The sequence below is a fragment of the Oncorhynchus kisutch genome, linkage group LG29 (genome assembly GCF_002021735.2).
Source record: "Oncorhynchus kisutch isolate 150728-3 linkage group LG29, Okis_V2, whole genome shotgun sequence".
Classification (NCBI taxonomy): domain Eukaryota; kingdom Metazoa; phylum Chordata; class Actinopteri; order Salmoniformes; family Salmonidae; genus Oncorhynchus; species Oncorhynchus kisutch.
This window is the reverse complement of record NC_034202.2, coordinates 22,604,628-22,626,922: the sequence shown is the minus strand read 5'-3', so window position 1 is coordinate 22,626,922 and position 22,295 is coordinate 22,604,628. Positions and strand designations below refer to the sequence as shown.

The following is a 22,295-nucleotide window of genomic DNA, read 5'->3' as shown; positions in this document are numbered from 1 at the left end:
ATCCTGTGGCGTACTGCATTAGCATCGAACAGCCCCCGCGATATGCAACTTTTCAGGGATGTCAGGAACAAATATACACAGGCAGTTAGGAAAGCAAAGGCTAGCTTTTTCAAACAGAAATTTGCATCCTGTAGCACAAACTCCAAAAATTCTGGGACACTGTAAAGTCCATGGAGAATAAGAGCACCTCCTCCCAGCTGCCCACTGTACTGAGGCTAGGAAACACTGTCACCACCGATAAATCTATGATTATCGAGAATTTCAATAAGCATTTTTCTATGGCTGGCCTTGCTTTCCACCTGGCTACCCTTACCCCGATCAACAGCTCTGCACCCCCCACAGCAACTTTCCCAAGCCTCCCCCATTTCTCCTTCACCCAAATTCAGATAGTTGATGTTCTGAAAGAGCTGCAAAATCTGGACCCCTACAAATCAGCTGGGCTTGACAATCTGGACCCTCTCTTTCTAAAATTATCCGCCGCAATTGTTGCAACCCCTATTACTAGCCTCTTTCGTATCGTCTGAGATCCCCAAAGATTGGAAAGCTGTCGCGGTCATCCCCCTCTTCAAAGGGGGTGACACTAGACCAAAACTGTTACAGACCTAGATTTATCCTACCCTGCCTTTCTAAGGTCTTCGAAAGCCAAGTTAACAAACAGATCACCGATCATTTTGAATTCCACCGTACCTTCTCCACTATGCAATCTGGTTTCCGAGCTGGTCATGGGTGCACCTCAGCCACGCTCAAGGTCCTAAACGATATCATAATCACCATCGACAAAAGACAATAATGTGCAGCTGTATCCTTCGACCTGGCCAAGGCATTCGACTCTGTCAATCACAGCATTCTTATCGGCAGACTCAACAGCCTTGGTTTCTCAAATGACTGCCTAGTCTGGTTCACCAACTACTTCTCAGACAGAGTTCAGTGTGTCAAATGGGAGGGCCTGTTGTCCGGACTTCTGCCAGTCTCTATGGGGGTGCCACAGGGTTCAATTCTCAGGCCGACTCTTTTCTCTGTATACATCAATGATGTCGCTCCTGAGGCTGGTGATTCTCTGATCCACCTCTACGCAGACGACACCATTCTGTATACTTCTGGCCCTTCTTTGGACACTGTGTTAACAAACCTCCAGACGAGCTTCAATGCCATACAACTCTCCTTCCGTGGCCACCAACTGCTCTTAAATGCAAGTAAAACTAAATGCATGCTCTTCAACCGATCACTGCCCGCATCTGCCCACCCGCCTAGCATCACTACTCTGGATGGTTCTGACTTAGAATATGTGGACAACCACAAATACCTAGGTGTCTGGTTAGACTGTAAACTCTCCTTCCAGACTCACATTAAGCATCTCCAATCCAAAATTAAATATGGAATCAGCTTGCTATTTCACAACAAAGCATCCTTCACTCATGCTGCCAAACATACCCTCGTAAAACGGACTATCCTACTGATCCTTGACTTCAGCGATGTCATGTACAAAATAGCCTCCAACACTCTACTCAGCAAATTGAATGCAGTCTATCACAGTGCCATCCGTTTCGTCACCAAAGCCCCATATACTACCCACCACTGCGACCTGTATGCTCTCGTTGGCTGCCCCTCGCTTCATATTCGTCGCCAAACCCACTGGCTCCAGGTCATCTATAAGTCCTTGCTAGATAAAGTCCCGCCTTATCTCAGCTCACTGGTCACCATAGCAGCACCCACCCGTAGAACCCGCTCCAGCAGGTATATTTCACTGGTCACCCCCAAAGCCTATTCCTCCTTTGGCCGCCTTTCCTTCCAGTTCTCTGCTGCCAGTGACTGAAACGAATTGCAAAAATCACTGAAGCTGGAGACTCATATCTCCCTCACTATCTTTAAGCATCAGCTGTCAGAGCAGCTTACAGATCATTGCACCTGTACGTAGCCCATCTGTAAGTAGAACATCCAACTACCCCATCCCCACATTGTTATTTATTTATATATATTTGTTTGCTCGTTTACACACCAGTATCTCTACTTGCACATTCATCTTCTGCACATCTCACTCGTGTTTATTTGTGAAATTGTAATTATTTTACCACTACAGCCTATTTATTGCCTTACCTCCCTAATCTTACTTAATTTGCACACACTGTATATGTACTTTTCTATTGTGCTATTGACTGTATGTTTGTTTATTCCATGTGTAACTCTGTGTTGTTGTTTGTGTCACACTGCTTTGCTTTATCTTGGCCAGGTCGCAGTTGTAAATGAGAACTTGTTCTCAACTGGCTTACCTTGTTGAATAAAAAATACTGTATGTGGGAATGTCCGTCCTACATGTAGTGTTGGTACATGGGATATTCCTCAACTGCCTATATCATAAATTGGTATTGCAAATAGAAGTATTATGTTCAACAACTGACATTTTCAGATATTATTTTGGCAAACACTTTGGTGCTTACAATTCATTATCTATTGTTATAGATTTAGTGGGCACTGTCATCTGTGATCTTTGTGCTATGACTTTCTTTAAGCACGTACTGATGAAACTGTCACTTAATATTTTTTTCTTAAAGTCTACAAACGCTCTACATTTATTCACTATGTGATAGGGTTGGATCCTATATGCTACTTTTATTATTGTCCTGTAAATGGTTCAGTGCCTATAATTTAGGCTGTGTGTAGAAAGGGGCATAAAGGAAATTACCTACTAGATTATAGTGATAAGGAAAACAGCATACACATTTGGCTTGTGTATTCATTTGCCTATAACTAATCAGAATTCCACTATGTTTACATAAAAAAGAGAATACTTCAAAATGAGAAGATCCTGTCATGGAAAAGACGACTGGGTGGACATAAAGTGGAAAGGAGGGGAAATAATTCACACCATGTAGCAGGACACCTTCAGCGGTGGGGTCTTTGTAATGCAGGTTTGGTAGTTATATTTTCAATAATGAATGGTTAGCTGTTGTGACAATTAGGTCAAAAACTCTATTTTATTTTTTGGTGTAGATGGCCAAGGAAGTTGCACAGAACTTCCCCAACATCCCCTCCCAAATTGACATGGAGCCTTCAAAAAACACATGGAGCAACTGTGAAAAGAAATGGCTAAGAATATACTAAACATTTCTGGTATGTAATGACATTTAATTCAAAGTAAATGTAAATTCTTTATTTTTACGTTGTTGTGTGGGACAGCCATATGTTCATTTCATGCCTATGATTTCAGAGTTCAACAAAGCCAACAACTGCTTCATGTGTGCCACTGATAAAGGACCTAGATGTGGCCCTAAGACTGACTGGGTTAGTAACTTTATTTAACATGTTTATAATATTTTGACAACAGTGACGGCATGTAAGACAATTTATGACATATCACAATGGATGGCTAATTCGTCATACAGCATTGATATTTGATATTATTTATAACGTGTTACGCTTTGTTTTGTTTTAGATTGAATGTTTTGCATGCCAACGGTGGTTCCATGTGCTGTGCCTAGGAATGAAGACAAAAGAGTTCAACAGAGTAAAGAACACAAACTAGAAGTGCAGTCTTTGTTGTTGAAAATGTATGCTATACCCCATCCACACTGAAGAGGCTCTGAAATGTCCATCAACCAGGGATAAAGAGAAAGTTAACACGGAAATGTTTCATACTTATTTGAATTTAAGTGTCTGACATGTTTTAAAAGATTAAAGGTCTACAATTTCAGTTAAATTTTTCAATATAAAATGTTTTATTCATTGATTTACTGGCCACCATTACTGTGGTTACATGTTCAGTATATGTATTGACCAGCAAACCCACTGCAGCCTACCTCACCAGCTCACTCTCCATCCCTGCTTTGGACAATTAATAGCATGACTCTCATACTTTTCCAACGAAAGGAGATATTATTTGTCTCTCTCCTATTGTGTACCACTGTTAAATACTGTGGAAAAATAAAAAACAGGGAAAATAAGTACTTAGAACTGCCAATTATTATAGATAAATATTAAAGAAAAGGGTAAACACAACACTGGACTGAACCCCGTAATTGTCAAACTAATATTAATGTACAACAATATAGAAGATACATGACTAGAGGTTATGCAATATGGGTGTATATCCACTGCATGCTTAGGAGCGTAATTGACATGACCAAGGAGCTATTGCAAATGTGAAACTATGAAAAATGTACGTTACACCGCGTGATTTTACAGTACACAAACAAGAGTGTGCAATATAGAAGGGTAGTCAGCGGACATTAGGTCACATGACCATGGAGCTATTGAAATTCTAAATTTTGAAAAATGTGTGTAAAACATAAAATGAAAAAAGATAAAAATGAACAAACGAAAGGGTGTGCAATATAGAAGGGTAGTCAGTGGACATTCTGAACCTTGTTTGAAGTCACTAGGTCACATGACCAAGGAACTATTGAAATTTGAATGTAAAAAAGTGTGTACTTTGTTTACGCTCCCTAACGAATTCAACTAGGACTACAAAATGCGGCTCACATTTCCACATGTTTATTAGCTTTGAAAAGCGAATTAATGTCCAAATCGTGAAAATAAGACCTGTGCAATGTTGTGGGCAATTTTTCCAACATTATGACACTTATTTGGAGTCTATGGCTCAAGTGGCTACTGAGGGTTGTCTTATCTTATATTTTCATTTTTCATTTGCTTAAATAATGTAGCGACCCCAGTTTATAAGCGCGGATATCGCTACAATAAGATACATCATTGATAAGAACACATTTTGGCCAGCACAGCGCACATGTAGGCATATAATAAAACATTTGCTTATTCATTTTACAAACTAAATCGCGAATTTGCTTGAACATCCTAAAGTGGGCGGGATAAAAGAAGTGCTCATTCGTCATGTTTATTTTTGGCATCCATATCCGTTCCTCAATCTAATCGATTTGAACAATTATTTTAAAACGGTTCTTTACAAAACTCTGCCAGCCTTTATAAGTAGAAGCTGTACATCTCCGCTCCCATTTCACCAAAATGCAGGCCAATGGTATCTGCAACGTAATTATACCAGACGCGAAGGACCTAGGGAGAGCGCTGTGCATCATCACCGGGGCGTCCAAAGGATTTGGCCGAACCATAGCGAAAGAGATTTCTCTGTTACTTAAACCGAGGTCGGTGCTTGTTTTGGCCGCTCGCTCCGATGACAAATTGCGGGAACTCCAGGAAAATTTGGCTTCGTCGGATGCGGGCAGGGCAGGGTTGGTAACTCGTTGTGTTGTCGTAGACCTGGGAATGAAAGAAGGGGTGGAAAGTGTCATCAGGGCGGCGAAAGAGATTTCCTCCGAGGATATTGAACATCTCATACTGATAAACAATGCTGGTAAATTATTCATCCACCTGTAATAGTTTACTGCCTTCCTGCTTGCTTGACTTCCATACGTCTACTATGACAATTATCCAACAAAAAAAAGTGTTCAGTTTACAGATTATCAAATTAGGTCTCATGATTTTTCTCATCTTTAGTTACAATTAGATTTGATTAATAAATAAATTAGTATTTGATTGTGCTCATCAAATCTCACAAAGCTACAATAAAATCGGACTATACAGCCTAGTCCACACACTGCAAGTGATATAATTCAACCGTTGTATAATCTGACATTTTCCCATTCCCTCCCCCTGTTCCCCTCCCCCTCCAGCCTCTCTGGGAGACGTGTCGCGCTATGCCCAGAGTTTCACCAACATGGCGGAGGTGGACTCCTACCTGTCACTCAACGTAAGCTCCGCCCTCAGCCTGACAGCCGGCCTGCTGCAGGTGTTCCCACGACGACAGGGGCTGCGGCGCTGTGTAGTCAACGTGAGCTCGTTGTGTGCCCTGCAGCCCCTCCCCTCCTGGGTGCTGTACTGCACAGGCAAGGCAGCCCGAGACATGATGTTCCGTGTGCTGGCAGAGGAGGAGCCGGACCTTCGTGTACTCAACTATTCCCCAGGTAGCTTTAGGCTTTTAACCTCTGATAAATAAAACAATACACCTCAGGTACACACTCCTGAACTGACCTTTATTCCATTTATATATATATATTTTTTTAAAGCATATGAAATTGATTTGGTCATCGTTCATGTGTCTGTCAAGAGCCATTCAACCTTAGCCTGGCTGACACGACCCACGTGACTTACAGCGCAGGGTGAGCTATGACCACACTGGTCTGGAAAGGCGGCTGTTTGTTAATGCAATATGCGCTCAGAAATTGTGCAACATATTTGATTGGTTCCCTGAAAAGTTTTTTTCCCCTCCTAGTTTTTTTATTTGAAAATTCAACCATTGTAATGGAAGGGGGCGGTGCCCTGGGGCTGTGTGTGGCTGCTTGTAGGTGTTTGAGTGAGAAAGACAGGATAGTCAACCAGTAAAAGCACAGCACCCTTCATTTGATGCATTGTGCCGAGAACAGCCCCATTTCAGACTCTGAAGTCAGGAGGACTTCGAGAGTTTGGCGTTAGCCAGACTAATTCAACCTGGCATTGGAGATTAAATTAATCCCCAGGTAGTAAGACTACTGATTTTGAAATAGAGCACTGAATGGATTTATTATGGATGTCTTTGACCTATGAACTTAGCTATGTTACAGTCAGGCCTGGGGTCAATTCCAGTTCAGCTGAAATTTACCCTTGAAACGGATCATCATAACTGCACATTATCACGATATTGAAATTTGTTTCCTTTCTAACATGACCATCCAGTGACTTGTAACCAACCTAGATCCTGTCTCTGTGTTTCTCTAGGTCCCCTGGACACGGACATGCAGGTGGAGGCCAGGGACTGCACGGCAGACCCTGGTGTGAGGAAGTCCTTCTCAGTCATGCTCTCCCAGGGTCAGCTGCTCACCTGTGAAGACTCCTGTGCTAAGCTGATGAAGGTGCTGCTGGAGGATGAATACCCCTCCGGAGCACACCTTGATTTCTATGATCTGTAGGGAGAGAGGGGGGAACTAGAAGACACAGTGTGGCTCAGACTGGAGATTAATATTTCTGGTGTAGGTACAATTTTATAGCCAGAACAACTGGTACAGATTAGTTAGTTCGCGTCAAAGATGGTTTTGGGTTAATAAGATCTAATTCTAAACCTGTTTTCGAAGGTGGTAAGGATTGAGTGAACCTTTTACCGAATCAGGAGACATGGAGAGAAAGAAGGTTGAAGATGTTTCTGTCATCTAATGCCATAGGCCTACTGTAGTTACTGAGTTTGGCAAACTATCCTGAGTCAATGTTAGGGCCTAACATTCCATCCCATGACAGTACTGTTCTAATTTGCCTTGGAACTTTTGGTACCAAAATAGCATATATTAAAGTTCTTTATCTCAAACAAAGTTTACTGAACTCTAAACTGCATCTTTTGATCTGCCATTTCCTAGTTGTTAGTGGTGCTGATATGCTCGTGTTTGTACAAATGGTCACAGCCTAACAAAACCAATGAAATCAAGTGAAGGCCGCAACTTATTGGGTGATTTAACGTTGATTATTTATTGTTCCTTATATGATCATACGTGTATACTTGAATGGTGCCTTCTTGCATTACCTCTGCTTATATGTAGATCTGTTTTTGTAGTATAGATGTACCATTCAAAAACATTCCTATTTATTGAGACCAAATTTACTGCTGTTAAACAGTATAGAGCAATTATTTTCTCCAATCTTCCTGTCTGCACTTTTATTAATGCCTTTGCTTTTTAAGAGTTGTTGTGCTCTACGTGTGGCATTTCATGGAGGTATTCCATATGTTTCAGTGTTGTAGTGAAATCCTGCACAGAGCCTTCACCGTGCTCTACCACTAACTTCTTCATGATTGGTGTGTTCCCTGTGGGACAGTTGCACTAATGCGATTAGCATGAGGTTGTATGTAACAAAAACATATCTGATATTGGCAGAAAGCTCACATTCTTGTTAATCTAACTGCACTGTCCAGTTTACAGTGACTATTACAGTGAAATAACACCATACTATTGTTTGAGGAGAGTGCAGTTTTGAACATGAAATGTTATTAATAAACAAATTAGGCACATTTGGGCAGTCTTGAAACCCCCCCCCCCCCCCCCCCCCCCGCCCAAATGCAATGGTTCATTGGATCAGTCTAAAACTTTGCATACACCGCTGCCATCTAGTGGCCAAAATCTAAATTGCATCTGGGCTGGAATAATACATTATGGCCTTTCTCTTGCATTTCTTTGTATTATCTTTTACCAGATCTAATGTGTTATTCTCCTACATTCCTTTCATATTTCTACAAACTTCATGTTTCCTTTCAAATGGTACCAAGAAAATGCATATCTTTGCTAGAGGCAGTTCGATTTGGGTATGTCATTTTAGGCGTAAATTGGAAAAAGGGAGCCGATCCTTAAGAGGTCTTAAGAGCGCACCAGCTATCAAGAAGGAGGATGTAAATGTTTCTTCTGTGTGTGTGAGAGCTCTCGGTTGGCGCGACAGACAAACCAACGGCATATTGGACAGACAGGCAGATGAGTGCAACTGAGACGGAAGTTAACAGCCAAGACCGTTCTGTCTGTCGCGCTCTCTCTCTGTGCTTTACACTGGAGTGGACTTTTTAAGTGTTCAGTGTGGTTGGGAACGGTAAATGCGCTGTTGACATTTTCGTTAAATAGAGAGTGTGCATTTGAGTACTGTATATTGCTTATAATTGTTGTATTCTCATGTAACTGTATGGGTTGATTTGTGTATTGGCTTAAAATACTTGAGCCTTTTTTTTTACCCCCTTTTTCTCCCCAATTTCGTGGTATCCAATTATTAGTAGTTACTGTCTTGTCTCATCGCTACAACTCCCATATGGGCTCGGGAGAGACGAAGGTCGAGAGCCATGCGTCCTCTGAAACACAACCCAACCAAGCTGCACTGCTTCTTAACACAGCGCGCATCCAACCCGGAAGCTAGCCGCACCAATGTGTCTGAGGAAACACCGTACACCTAGCGACCTGGTCAGCCACAGGAGTCGCTAGTGCGCTGAAAGACGAGGATATCCCTACCGGCCTAACCCAGGCAACGCTAGGCCAATTGTACGTTGACCCATGGACCTCCCAGTCACGGCTGGCTGCCGAGCCTCTGGTGGCACAACTAGCACTGCAATGCAGTGCCTTAGACCGCTGCGCCACGGGGAGGCCCACTTTGGGGACATTTTAAAGGCCTTTTATGTATTGAATCACACACACCCATTAATGTAACCCACTCCCTCTGTCAGGAATACAGATGGACATGTAGTGTAGTGTATGTGGACACCCCTTCAAATTAGTGGATTTGGCTATTTCAGCCATATCTGTTGCTGACAGGTGTATAAAATTGAGCAATCCGCCATGCAATCTCCATTTACATACAATGACAGTAGAATGCCCCATACTGAAGAACTCTGTGACTTTCAATGTGGACCCAACAAGTCAGTTCATAAAATTTTGGCCCTGCCAGAGCTTCCCCGGTCAACTGTAAGTACTGCTATTGTGAAGTGCAAACATCCAAGAGCAACAATAGCTCAGCCGCGAAGTGAAAATCATATAAAATTACAAAATTCCTGCAGTTTATTTTTATTTGGAAACTAATATTATACTTGTTTGACTGCTTACATTACAGTATTCATAGTTATTCTGCTGTTATGAAGTCAAATGCTTTGTGGTATAATCTTAGATTCACAGATGGTGTTGCATAGTTTCCTACTCAGCTGATCAGTGTTTCGTTTCTGCAGCAACAGACCAGTCAGACCTTTGAGTACAACAGGACAAATAGGGTAAATGCTCAGAGCCACTGTCTTAAGTCTCTCCCATCTTCACCTTCCAAAGAACATTTGCCAGGAGCTACATGTGACAGGCACACAAATCCTATCCTCCTCTCCTCCCCCTTCTGCTTTTCTAACTTCTCTTCCCCCTCACCACTCTCCCACTGTAAACAGTCTTGTCTTCACAAGGCTGTGTAATCCCAGAAGCATCCTTGCTTCTTTTGGGTGGTGTTCTTTCAGAGTATTAATCACCCTGTGAAGTGAAAGGGAAAATATGACCCATGCAGCATATATTCAAAATGTATGTCATTGTCAAGTCCTGGTTTGTTGAGACAGAATATTACAGCATTCAATAAATCATGACTTTCAATGAGGTTTTATTGTTTGGTATTAAATAGGGCTATCCTATATAACTATAAATGACAGAACAATGTATTTAATTGCACATGACCATTCTTCATATATGACAGTCTTGCTGTCCTTGAGATGTATATATTTTGACAAAAGGGAGAAAGGGACACTTGATGAGAGGAAAGTGTGAACAGCCAATGTGAATGAGCCAGACACAGAAAGCAGAGAAGAGCAAACTGCAGACTGTGGTACTGACAGATACAGTAGCTAGAGTGAGAACAAAAGCAAAAGAGAGAAGTGTTTGATCAGGCCTCTTCCAAGTCAGTTGCCTCCTACCTCCCCAGACAGAGACATACAGACACAGCTGCCAGACAAAAATACCCCTGGGCCTGGCCTCAACCAACCCCAAAGAAGGGGAGGACATCCAGGCAGACCTGTACAACTCTTCCCCCTATGGAGTAAGCCTTCCCAGGACTTCCACTCTCAAGGCCCTAGACCCCACTCTCAACCCCCCCCCCCCCCCACACACACACACACAGACACACACACAGATGGTACAGTCCCAGGAAGGCCAGTCTATATTTGGAGGGTGGGGTCGGGCTGAGGAGAAGGGCAGGTGCTGAACATTTTAGAAGCGCACTCCAGACAGCACTACTCCTTCTCCCTCTCTTTTTAACCTCTATCTGTGAGGTGTTCCAGTCTTGTCCACTTGGTAATGACCCTGGATATGGACAACGTAGAGGTGTTTGATGCTGGGGAGAAGGGCAGGGGTCTTAGGACCACCAAAGACCTTTGTGCTGGGGAGGTAGTGTTCGCTGAGCCCAGCTTCGCTGCAGTGGTCTTCGACAGGTAGGGCCCAATGCATGGAGATTTGGGTCATAATGGCAAAATCTCTGTGGCATGCACACATCCATTATTTCTCAGTAATAAAGCCAAATTTAATGCACAAATGATACCTATATGGTTCCTGTATCAATGCATATCTTTAACAATTTGAGATTGTGGTTCTTTTTATTTAAAAAAATACATCCATTCTGCTATGTCTTTGACAGGTAGGGCCTGATTCATGGTGGCCATGTATAGTATTGGTATCTCATAGTGGAATGAGCATATAGATACTCCTCAGGTGCTGGGTTAAAAAGGTTACCTGCTCTTCAACTATTCATGTAATTCATTTTAATATCTGTTCAATATTACAACCAAACAAAAGATTCTTGAAATACATTGCAGTCCAGTTTGTCCAAAACTTCACATCCGGTTGTTTAAATGCTTGCAAATGCGTTTGTCTTGCAGATACAGACATGTTGACACACTTTCAGTAATGTGCTACTCATATACAGTAAAGTGATGTCACACTGTGTGTCTTTTGCCTCCAAGAGAATAAAAATGAATGATTCAGCATTATTCTTTCCAAAGTGTACTTCCCAAAATTTTCACACAGAAAAACGTCAGCATTAGAGCGGATTGTTCAGCTCATCATGTTGACTTGTAATGATTTGAGAGGTCCTCGGCATTGGGTTCAATGTTGGGTATAGTGTAGTAGGTGCCCAAGCTTTGTAAATCAACATGGAGGTAGTGTAAAGGACGTCACGCTGCTTGCTTAGCAAGGTACCACTTCAGCCCACACGCAAACTCGGGACCTCTGCCTTGCTAGCACATGTGACCGCCCTCCTGAAGTGTCTTACCAGTCAGCGCCACGCGAAACGCTAGATATTCGCAGGTGCAGGCCGAGGAGTAAGTTTCACACATCCACATATGTTACACTAGATCATAAAAATAATCCAATGTTTTTACCAGGCAGGATTCACTCACTGTCAATGTTTTTGGTCCAGCCCTGAACCTTTTGATGGTCGAATAGCAGGCTGTAAAAAAGAAAGCCGTCTCTGAAAGAAAATTGCAGGCTGTTAAAAAACAACAACAAAAAAGCACCTGTGTTCCTTAGGACCATGTGGTCACCGCGAAACCAGCGGGCGGGCTGTTTGACTTTGCACCCACCGGTTTATATAGCCAGTGGGAACGTTGAATTTGTTTTCGCGCATGACTCGTTAGAAGGGGCTTTGACAAAACCGCACAAAATGACTGGCGGAAATTAAATGAATGCATTTGTGATATTCTTCCTATTAAATTTGGCTCCAGCCTTGCAAAGGCTTGGTAATTTTATTTGACCTTTATTTAACCAGGTAGGCCAGTTGAGAACAAGTTCTCATTTACAACTGCAACCTGGCAAATATGAGCAATTATGACACAATTCCTGAACGCTAAGAGCTGCATTCTTGCTGTCCTACCAACGCTAGTTCTTATATGGCCCCACACTGGTCCTGCAGCATAAGCAAGCATATCGGTGACCAGCATTCCAGCAGATATAGAGACCGTGACCTCTCACTACACACACACACACAAACAGAGTGCACTGAACTAAAAGTGTGGTCTTATTCATGGACCATCCAACTGTACAGTAGTAGATGGAGGTTTAACAAGATTGATACACTGTATATTGTAATACCCGTTTGTGTGTTTGTTGCTTATCTACAACATGTCACCACCAAAGTGACATGTACTTTCCCCCCTGCCCAACCACGTCTTACTAAACAGCAGACGTACAGGGGCTTTGCTAGGATTTGAAAAAAATAAAAAATTAACAGCTATCAACCCGGTGCACTTTGAGATGAACATTGAGAAACTAGATCTACTAAGAATGAAAAGCCAATACCATATAAATACAAGACATTCAGGTAATTCAGTAGCTATTGTGGGTCTCTACTCTGGAACACATACATCTACAGCGTATTGCAAAAAAACCTCCATACCACTCTTCACCTTTAAACATAGATTCTGACCTGTTCAATGAGCCAAACTGCATAAAGAAAACATCATAATAATCCAATGACTCAGTTCACTTTCAAAGGAGAGATGTGGCAGACCTTCACAATGTCGAAGTACAGTGCATTCCACTGAATACATGCATTTCAGTACTATATTTACTCCAATATTAACATATTTGTTTTAAAATAGGGATATCATTGACCATCACACTATTTTGTTTTCTATTTTAGGACCCTAGGCGAATCAGAAACAAATCTGTCAAAATTATTTAATGATGCTTTTGAATCTGGCCTTATAACACAAAGATGTCAAATCAGGTAATGCCAAATTTAAATCTGAATTAAATATGCTTTCCAGTGATTTAAATGTATCAGACAGGTATTGAAAAATTCAGGAAAGCAGAAGGAAGATCATCAGGCAGTCATTTCATATTTCTTAGAAAAGAAGATCACATGTGTTCCTGAAGCTTTTCAGCATGCCAACAATCAGTGCAGGCATTAACAAACTAGTTATATCTTTTTAGACACACTCCCAGAGACCCATGGGATAAACTGTTTACACACACAAGCCCATAGCTTGTCTTCAAGGTGTGGCAGTTTATTTTAAGCAACCGCTGTTTAGTATTATGTTTTTGGCATTGCTGTGTCCCTTACACATCTTTCTAGACCTATGCTAAAACTTTTTGCAGACCTTGGGTTAAAATTGTTCTAGAGGCTCTAGCCTATACACAGTAATGTCCAATAGGACATGTTTATCCAGGAATATTGAATGTGTGCCACAAATGTTCTATTTTTATATACAAAAACATACTGTACTCCCCGGCCTTCACCTCAAGGCAAAGTTCAGAGATCTAGGAAGTTGTGTACAACATGCATGTTCAGAAAGTAGGTTTGGATGCTGCTAGATTATTATTCTTTTTTTCTTTTTAGGAAGTCTGGCCTCATGTATTGTGTGATTTCTTTACTTTAGAAATGGGATCTCGGGTACCTTTTTTGTTGGCACATCAGAGGGAGTGAAAGCTGGGACCAGTCAGGTGCTTGTCTACATGGGCGTTTTAAGAATGTTGTTGTTGAGGGGCCCCACATTTTGAGGGGCCCCCACATTTTGAGCCCCCCCTACCCCCGAAGGGCACATTTTTCCACAGACATTAGTTGCTATGATTATGTTTATCCAATAATGGAAAATATGTATTTCATGTACGTTTTTAATTTTAAGAATTTATTCAATATATAGGCTGTATAAAGTGGGGGCCCCTAGGCAGCTGGGGCCTGTTTCAATAAAAAAATATGAAAACTACAGGCACAATCATAAAGATAATTACAGTATGCATTGTTTTAAGGTAACTTTGTTGTTGTCCACATTGTTTAAATATTTTGATGTGTGCTTGATGTTCAACTGTCATAGGTAGAGTAAATCATGTACTCAGTTAGTTTATTGAACAACTAAGGGCCTTACTGTATAATAAGGCGACAGAAATATAGGCTAGTTCTCATATGACTAGTAGATCAAGACCTTTCACCATAAATAGCTAAAGTCCTCCCAGCTATGGATGAGGCTAATAGCTTAGCCACTGAACCCCACATAAATAAATATATATACACCAGCAGTGATATAATGGTGGAGCTCGACAAGTACATGGAATGACAGTGGAAACATTCTCCGATGAAGTACAAACAGAGTTTTAGAGAGAGAGATGAAGTAGAGAGAGACGTGTGGAAGGTGTGTGGAGAATGTCATCATGTTTCCGTCATCTCAGAATAGCCCATTATGTAAATATATCACACAAGTAATACGAGCCAATATTTTTGGGATATGTATGATGACACTGAAAAGGGGTGAGGGGAAACAAGAGGATAGCCAGGAAAGACCTATAGAAAAAAAAGGAAAGAGGAAATATGAGGTAAGGAGTAACGGACTGAGAGATTTAAATGCCGACACAGAAAAGGTCATACTCTTTACTGATAAGGTACAGAAATGGCTCCCTACTCAGTCTGATGAGAGCTCATCATTCATCCCTAAAAGCCTACTCTTCAGCACACCAACATATCCCTGGTATTTGTCTCTCCAACCTGCTGGCTTCTCACACAACCACGGCCATCTAATCAACCCCCGTTTCAAATGGGAACAATCACTGTCTTTGAGACCCACCACAGTGAAAATAGCTAGCTAAATAAATCCACTCCATTATCAGTCCCTGATATGATCCACTGGTTATTGCCTTGCTTTGTTCATATCTACATCCATATGAATAATATAGGAGGGAGCATGAGACTGCAACAGAGTTTGACTACAAGAGTGCCAGGGGGCTGGGCAACCCCATAAGAAATCATGACCTCTAACCCATGACCTCCCTTACCCTCCCTCCAGTCTGTCTCAGCAGGTGTGCCATAGCTGCTTCCGTCGCCAGGCCAACCTGCACCGCTGCGCCCAGTGTAAATTCGCCCACTACTGTGACCGAACCTGCCAGACTGCATGCTGGGATGAGCACAAGCAGGAGTGTGCCGCCATCAAGAAGTACGAAAAGGCCCCTAATGAGAATGTACGGTAAGGAGGCAAGGAGGGAGAGCGTGAAGGGAGGGAGAGGAGAATGGGAGAGTTAAAGAAGAGAGGAGGTGGAGGAGGAAAATGTGAGTAGGAGGAGAATGGAGGGAAAGGGGAATAAATACTGGGGTGGGTTGTTGTCAATGCCTTGGCAAGTTAATATAACCCTATAATGCTAATTAATGGTAACTCTCCCTGTTCCTCTCCAGTCTTACTGCCCGTGTGCTGTGGCGCATACAGAAGGACACAGGCATTGTGTCGGACGGCCAGCTGACTTCTGTGGACCAGCTGGAGGACCACGTGGCCGACATGCTCGCTGAGGACTTCAAAGAGCTCAAGATCGACATGCAAAACTTCCTGGACTACTGTCCCAAAACCAGGCATGGCAAGGAGTACATCTCACACATCTTTGGCATAGTACGTATCACTGAATTAGTCATCTTACCATCCAGTTATTTCAAACTTTGGCACAGTACATACAAGATCACTGGTTAATCTATTATGACTATAGTATGTGTTATTTTACTATGTACTGTGAGGAATTGTCATCATTAACCTTGGTCTCTCCCTCTATCATTCACTCTCTCTCCACTTTGTTTCTGGCATTCTCATTCTATCTGTCCCTCTCCCTCCATCCATCTGTAGATCAAGTGTAATGGCTTTACTCTGAGTGACCAGAGGGGTCTGCAGGCAGTGGGAGTGGGTCTGTTCCCGAACCTGTGTCTGGTCAACCACGACTGCTGGCCCAACTGTACTGTCATCCTGAACCATGGCAAGTATGTATCCCAAGAGAGAAAGAGAAAGAGTGAGATTTATATGTGATTTGTAAACTTTGACTGCCATCTTCTCTTCCAGTCAGTCAACTCTGAACGCAGCCTACCACTCTAAAAGGAGGTGGGTCTGCCTGTCTGCTTTGAGCTAACGTCTAACCTTTGAACCTTGAACAGCCAATCCTCAAAGATCTCAACACCTGTTATAAACTTCTATCACTGGATGATAGTGAGGAAGTAAAAACAGAACTGTACCAAATTACACTCAGGCATTCTAACCTTGACTATTACATTGATGTGATTTTCCCTATATTTCTCATGTTTTTCTTTAGCAGTAGCCTACAGCACTATTTTGCTCAGTGAACAAGATCGAAAGAGTAATTCTCATAAGTCTCAAATGTAACCCCTAGGAGGGTGAAAACGAAATATTATGAAACTCAACAAATTGGGTCTAACTAAAACATATAGCATGGTGTCTTTAGCTCCCAGTAGGACTGAGTTGCTGTCCTTGCTTGGGCTTTGTTGAGTGGTGTGTCTATTGTGAGAGACTGTTCAATTTCAGTCATCTACCTTAATATTACTTCAAAACATCCCATCATAACAATAATGCTTTTTTTCTTCTTTTTTTTAACTGCTTGCATTGTGTTGGTGATGACCTGAGATGTGTTTTTGGTCATCTGTCAGTGCAAAATCCCCAACTGCTTTGTTAGACTGTTTCTTCAAGTTGAGGGAAATGGAAACCCCCACTGTCTCTGCAAACTGGCCGTCGATGTTTCTCTAAAGCGTCATTTATTGCTCATCAGGAGCCAACAGTCCAAGAAGTTATTGAACTCTGAACGATCAATATAACCTTCTGAACTTTGAGCAGCCAGGATTATCCAATCAGTGATGTTTATGTTTGCTGACTGGCAAATGAAGGTTTCACAGTGTCCTATCTCCAAAAGACCCTAAATGCTGCCAGGTACCTGGAAAACTATGTCAATGTAATTGCTTTCCTGCACTTTTGCTATCGTAGCAATTGAGAGGGAACATTTGTAGGATGGCTTGAACTCAGTCACAGCCCTACCCTAACAGGGAAAGCACACTACCACCTGTACCATAAATGATCCAAAGACCTCCTAGGGGCTACACTACCCTTTTACACTCCCCTATGGTTACTCCCATGACATCACAATACAGCATCTCGCTTATCAACTTCTCTAGGGCCTGTTCTATGGCCCAGCATGTGACATTTAGAGCTGATCCTAGAGCAGCCGGTACACTAAGGCCCAGGGCTAACCATGCCGCCCTGCTCCCCCAGGATCGAGCTGCGTGCGCTGAGTAAGATTGCTGAGAACGAGGAACTGACGGTGGGCTACGTGGACTTCCTGAATGTGTCAACGGACCGCCAGCGCGCCCTGAAGCATCAGTACCACTTTGACTGTACCTGTAAAAGCTGCAGCGAGCACCTCAAGGATGACCTAAAGATGGCTGCCAAGGAGACCGATGGAAACAAGGTGGGGAAAGTAGTGGCGGGTTAAGGACAGGGTTGGTGTCAATTCCTTCCATTCCAAACAACGGGGTTCTGGGTCCCTGGACCCTGCCATACCCAGACTCACGTTGGGCACGTAACTCTTGCACGCAGATGGTCACCTTTCAGCTGATGCGTCAGAAGCACATTTTAAAATGATCATACCTCTGAGGGCCCAGGGGCCTTAAACAGTTCAGCCTAATTACTATTCAGTTGAGTCAAGTTCCATGCTTCCCCTCACCCTTAATCGTGCCTCACATGATCCCCACCCTAAACATTAGCCGAGACCATAAAACAAAATACATGTAGCAGTTAAGTCATTCTGGTTATCTGTGATTTGATCACCTGATGCTGAATTGCAATTGAGACATTGCTAAATCCTATGACTAACTCCTTCAGCACATGACCATGTCTTTAGACACAGGTCAATGACATGGACATAAGTTATATATCCATGTATAGGCATTGACTTAGAGCAAATTGACCATTAGGTCACCAGGTGTTTGACTACTTACTGGACCAACATGTCCTTCAATGAAACAGTTGTGGATGTCACTTGTGGTTGTCTGCAGTACTGCATTTGTCATGATCATTGACAGTAAAATAAAGCTCAGGAGTGAATGATGTGTGCATATTTCCTAAATAGTCCTATACTAACACTTGTTTAAACTATTCTCAGCCCTCTGATCAGCTGGTAAAGGAGGTACAGGAGTTCAGTTTGGAGTGCTTGGCCAAGGTTGAGGCAGCTCGCACCGCTGGCGACTTCCATGAGGTAACAATCCCATCCTTTACCATTAGGAATGGCATTGAGCTTGATAAAGAACCACCTGTCTCTTGCCCATATAACTCACCCTCTATAGGTGGTGAAGCTGTGTCGTGAGTGTCTAGACAAACAGAAGCCCGTGTTTGGTAAGACACACCTGTACCATCTGCGTATGCTGAGTACAGCCAGTGAGGTGCTGTCCTACCTGCAGTTCTTCTCAGAGGCTGCAGAATACGCAGGCAGACTGGTGGAGGGCTACATGTGAGTGATGGGGAGGAGACCAATGTGCCCATAAGATTAGCATGTCTAGCATTGACATCACATTCCTTTCACTTGACTAATCTTTATCCCTCCCCCGAGCAGGAAGTTGTACCATCCCAATAATGCCCATTTGGGCATGGCCACCATGCGTGCTGGTGTGACCCACTGGCACGCAGGGCTCATCAAGGTTGGCCATGAAATGATCTGCAAAGCCTACGCCATCCTCATGGTCACCCATGGACCCAACCACCCTATTACCAAGGACCTTGAGGTACCAAATACCTTAAGGTCATTTAGCTTTTGGAATTTAAATGAGAGCCCCGTTCAGTAGAGAACAAATGTTAAATTAAATAGAAGTGGAGAATGTCAGGTAGTGTTAACTCAATTACCAGACTTTTGACCCCTGACTTTGTTTCCTAGTCAATGCGTATGCAGACTGAGATGGAGCTGAGGATGTTCAAGCAGAACGAGCATGTCTACCACAGCATGAGAGAGGCTGCCCTGCAGAACAAGCCCATGGCTGAAGCAAGAAGTGTTGAGGACAACATAAAGGCACTCAGCCACAAGCATTAAGCTTCTGTAGACACTGCATTTCAAGGGTATGAGTGGTCACCAAATCTACCCAGAAGCATCACTTCTCACATTGAAAGTGGGTTATACAAGTTTTGCAATAGCTAGATATTCTGTTGGAATGTAAGTAGTGAAGTTCCTGCTTTTAACATTGAGATTTCCATCTGTATGAACTGCAATATACAAGGAGGCCTCATCTACATCTGTAAGGCTCAAAGTACCTGTGAAATCATGATTGCTCCCACCTTTATGCTAGTAAAGATTGAATCAGTGTACCAACCATGTGCCTAAGTACCATGTGAAATATTGAATGCATGAGGTAAGTGAAAATTGATATTATCATCTAGTGCTATATACTGCAGCTCAAGCAAAGCTACAGAGAAATTTTAGACAAACCACAAAGTCAAAATACATTTTTCATTTATTCAAAGAGGGTTGAGAGATCCCTAGATGCGCTTGCTTATCCTCTTGTAGACGATGGGGCCCAGCGTCATTGTCTAGAAAGGTGCACAAATTAGGGTCTACAGCAGTTACATTTGACAGTTCAAACCCATGCTGGGCCAACAGCCACATACTTACAGCAATAATGGTGTCCCCATTGAATTCAGTGACAGACTCAACGCCCTTCAATGAGACCATTAGCTTGTTCCCAACCAGATTCACCGTAGACTGGGGAAGGGTAAAGGAGTCAGTGCATGACATAACATGTAGGAGTAGTAAACTAACTATACCAAGTACACCAAAACATACCAAGTTACTGCACTACAGCTTGTCCTAAGCAGGTTTAACATCAATCATAAAGTTAAACAGCTGATGTTGGGAGAGAAACTTAATTGAGGGCAACAAGACCTTTGCACGAGCACTAAGGAAAATTTCTCATGTGCAAAAGTTGGAACTGGAAAAAGTGGCTGCATACTTTGGCCCTCAAATACCATAATGCCCACTCATGTTATTTATAACGCAAATACAAGTTAACCAATGTTCAGGTGTGCCCACAAGGCCAAGTAATTGCAGGAGTGTCTAGTTGACCAACTCACCTTGATCTTCTCTCCAGTCAACGTCTCCAGCTCAGCCTCCTGGCCGACCGTGAACGAGTTGACCATGACCTTGGTGCCTGTGGTCACGGTCACTTTGAAGTGGTCTCCATTCTGCTCAATCTCCGACAAGCTCTTGATGTCCTTGCCCTTCTGGATGAGATCATCTGGCAAACCTAAGTGTTGAGGAGGAACATGTTAAAAGGGGTTGGCAGTACACATTGAACTACGTATACAAACTGACTTTAAAAACTTAGTACATTTAACTTTTCAGCCTATAGCCTTTTGCAATGGTGTGCAGGTTCCATTTGGATTACAAACCCATGCTTTTAAATTTGTATCATGATATCTTTAGATTTAAGAATAACCGTAGCACCATAGTTACGATAAGAACCCCAACCGACCTAGCAGTATTTTTGGGTGCAGGGGTTATGCTATTGGTTACAAATAACCATTGAGCTAAAGTGCAAAGAGCACCTTATCTGACATAACCAATCTTACAGCTGCATGTGGGTCATGGACATCCAGTACCATAAAGTATGGCATTTTAAGTGCAATAGCCTAGGGCCATCAAACTATTGTAGAGGTTTAAGTAACAGCATAATTTGCTTTAACTTAAATCACAAATTCTCAAATTGAGCTGTAATAAGACTAATTCCAGAAAAATATTACATCTTGATTTGGTCAATTAGTTAAAGACTTAATGGCAACTGTATAGATTGTCTTGGGATGCTCAGAGAGCAGTGTAACAAAAGGTTAGCCGACCAACTATGACAGCCCACTCTAAATATTGTTTTGCCAATTTAAATTGTTGATGTTCTGTTGAAACATCAAGAAGTTGGCTTAGCTACCCTTATAAAAGTGTGAAAGTGAAAATTGAGAAGATAGCACCACAGAACAAAATACTAACTGTTTGCACATTCATAAAGAGGCTGTTTTATACTGTCTATGATAAGAGCATAACCCTATTAAGAGTTCGTTACTTGCCAATTGCCTTCATGAAAGGCTCAAAATTCTCCTGCGATTCAAGCTGATATTTCCCAGTGAATGCCATCGTGAACTAAAGAGCGGGTGGAATGTAGGAGAGACCCTTCTACCTTTATATACCAAAGACTGGGGTAATTATTAACCAACAGATAGATACATCAGGTGACTTAATTACTACGTGGCCATCAGGTGACTTAATTACTACGTGGCTTCAGGTGAGCTCATCCATTGTGAAACGCGTGAGCGACAATTGGCTGGTTCTCCCACAGCTGCAATCGGGGAACTTCAATCAAGTAACTTCAACTGTGCCGACGATAGTTTCAAGCTAATCTGGAAAACGTTTATTGGTAAAGGCTAATTAGGCCTATCACTTGGCCTATGACCGATTCACCGAGAGTCATCCTTGACTGTTTGTGTGCGTATCAGATCTACCTTTGAAACGTTCACTGCATATAATTTCAGTAAAGGCAAAAAAAAACATCTAGTGAAAAATATCAGCTGGGGCACACCGACAACAGTAGAGGTCCTGGCGAGTAAACTGTAGTAGGTTATAAAAAAAGACACACACGCTCCCAGTAATTTACTGGGTAAACCCAGTGCTTAACTTTGTCAGGAGCTCACTGGACCTAAGTACTGGCACCTCAAATGGTTTGCTCCTGTTACCCATATGAAATATTAGCTCAAAAGGATTGTGGAGCTCGTGTACCTAAATGTAAACATTACCGGCACCTAAAATGAGTACTGGCGTCTATTTCATCCATATTTGTTTTAATTCAGTCTGGTATGAGAACGGTAGCCCCTTTCTGCAAAAGCAGGGTGTTTGCGGAAAGCGGAGTATTTTGGCTATTGATCAGTGCCATCACATCTTACTAACATATATGGGCATACACATTTATAAGGGCAGGCCGAGCCAATGACCTCATTTCAAGATGGCTGCTACCTACATTCCGGTTAGCGTTGTGAAGCGTAAACGAAA

The 22,295-nt window shown here is 42.4% G+C and overlaps 3 protein-coding genes and 1 long non-coding RNA gene across 5 annotated transcripts; 2 read left to right on the top strand and 2 right to left on the bottom strand.

The window, feature by feature from the left end:
- Positions 1-3,133: 3,133 nt before the first annotated feature.
- On the bottom strand, positions 3,134-5,670 carry LOC116358244 (uncharacterized). Its single transcript, XR_004206127.1, has 2 exons — positions 5,338-5,670; positions 3,134-5,226 (listed from the first exon to the last, which is right to left on the bottom strand). It is a non-coding gene; the product is annotated as an uncharacterized LOC116358244 (long non-coding RNA).
- LOC109874008 (sepiapterin reductase) lies at positions 4,795-10,083 on the top strand. Its single transcript, XM_020465742.2, has 3 exons — positions 4,795-5,320; positions 5,640-5,930; positions 6,721-10,083. The coding sequence occupies exons 1-3, from the start codon at positions 4,975-4,977 to the stop codon at positions 6,909-6,911; spliced, it is 828 nt and encodes a 275-aa protein (XP_020321331.1). The 5' UTR covers positions 4,795-4,974; the 3' UTR covers positions 6,912-10,083.
- Positions 10,084-10,618: 535 nt separating this feature from the next.
- LOC109874027 (histone-lysine N-methyltransferase Smyd1-like) lies at positions 10,619-19,578 on the top strand. 2 transcript variants are annotated; one of them, XM_020465766.1, is made up of 10 exons: positions 10,619-10,909; positions 15,251-15,427; positions 15,634-15,841; positions 16,070-16,200; positions 16,280-16,318; positions 17,495-17,690; positions 18,384-18,476; positions 18,565-18,728; positions 18,831-18,999; positions 19,149-19,578. In XM_020465766.1, the coding sequence occupies exons 1-10, from the start codon at positions 10,776-10,778 to the stop codon at positions 19,299-19,301; spliced, it is 1,464 nt and encodes a 487-aa protein (XP_020321355.1). In that variant the 5' UTR covers positions 10,619-10,775; the 3' UTR covers positions 19,302-19,578. The 2 variants fall into 2 exon arrangements, with proteins under 2 accessions (XP_020321355.1, XP_031664810.1); XM_031808950.1 differs by lacking the exon at positions 16,280-16,318.
- A 123-nt stretch (positions 19,579-19,701) lies between these two features.
- On the bottom strand, positions 19,702-21,447 carry LOC109874028 (fatty acid-binding protein, liver-type). The gene is made up of 4 exons (XM_020465767.2): positions 21,320-21,447; positions 20,336-20,508; positions 19,878-19,967; positions 19,702-19,795 (listed from the first exon to the last, which is right to left on the bottom strand). Exons 1-4 carry the CDS (start codon positions 21,384-21,386, stop codon positions 19,745-19,747), a joined length of 381 nt encoding a protein of 126 aa, XP_020321356.1. The 5' UTR covers positions 21,387-21,447; the 3' UTR covers positions 19,702-19,744.
- Positions 21,448-22,295: the final 848 nt, after the last annotated feature.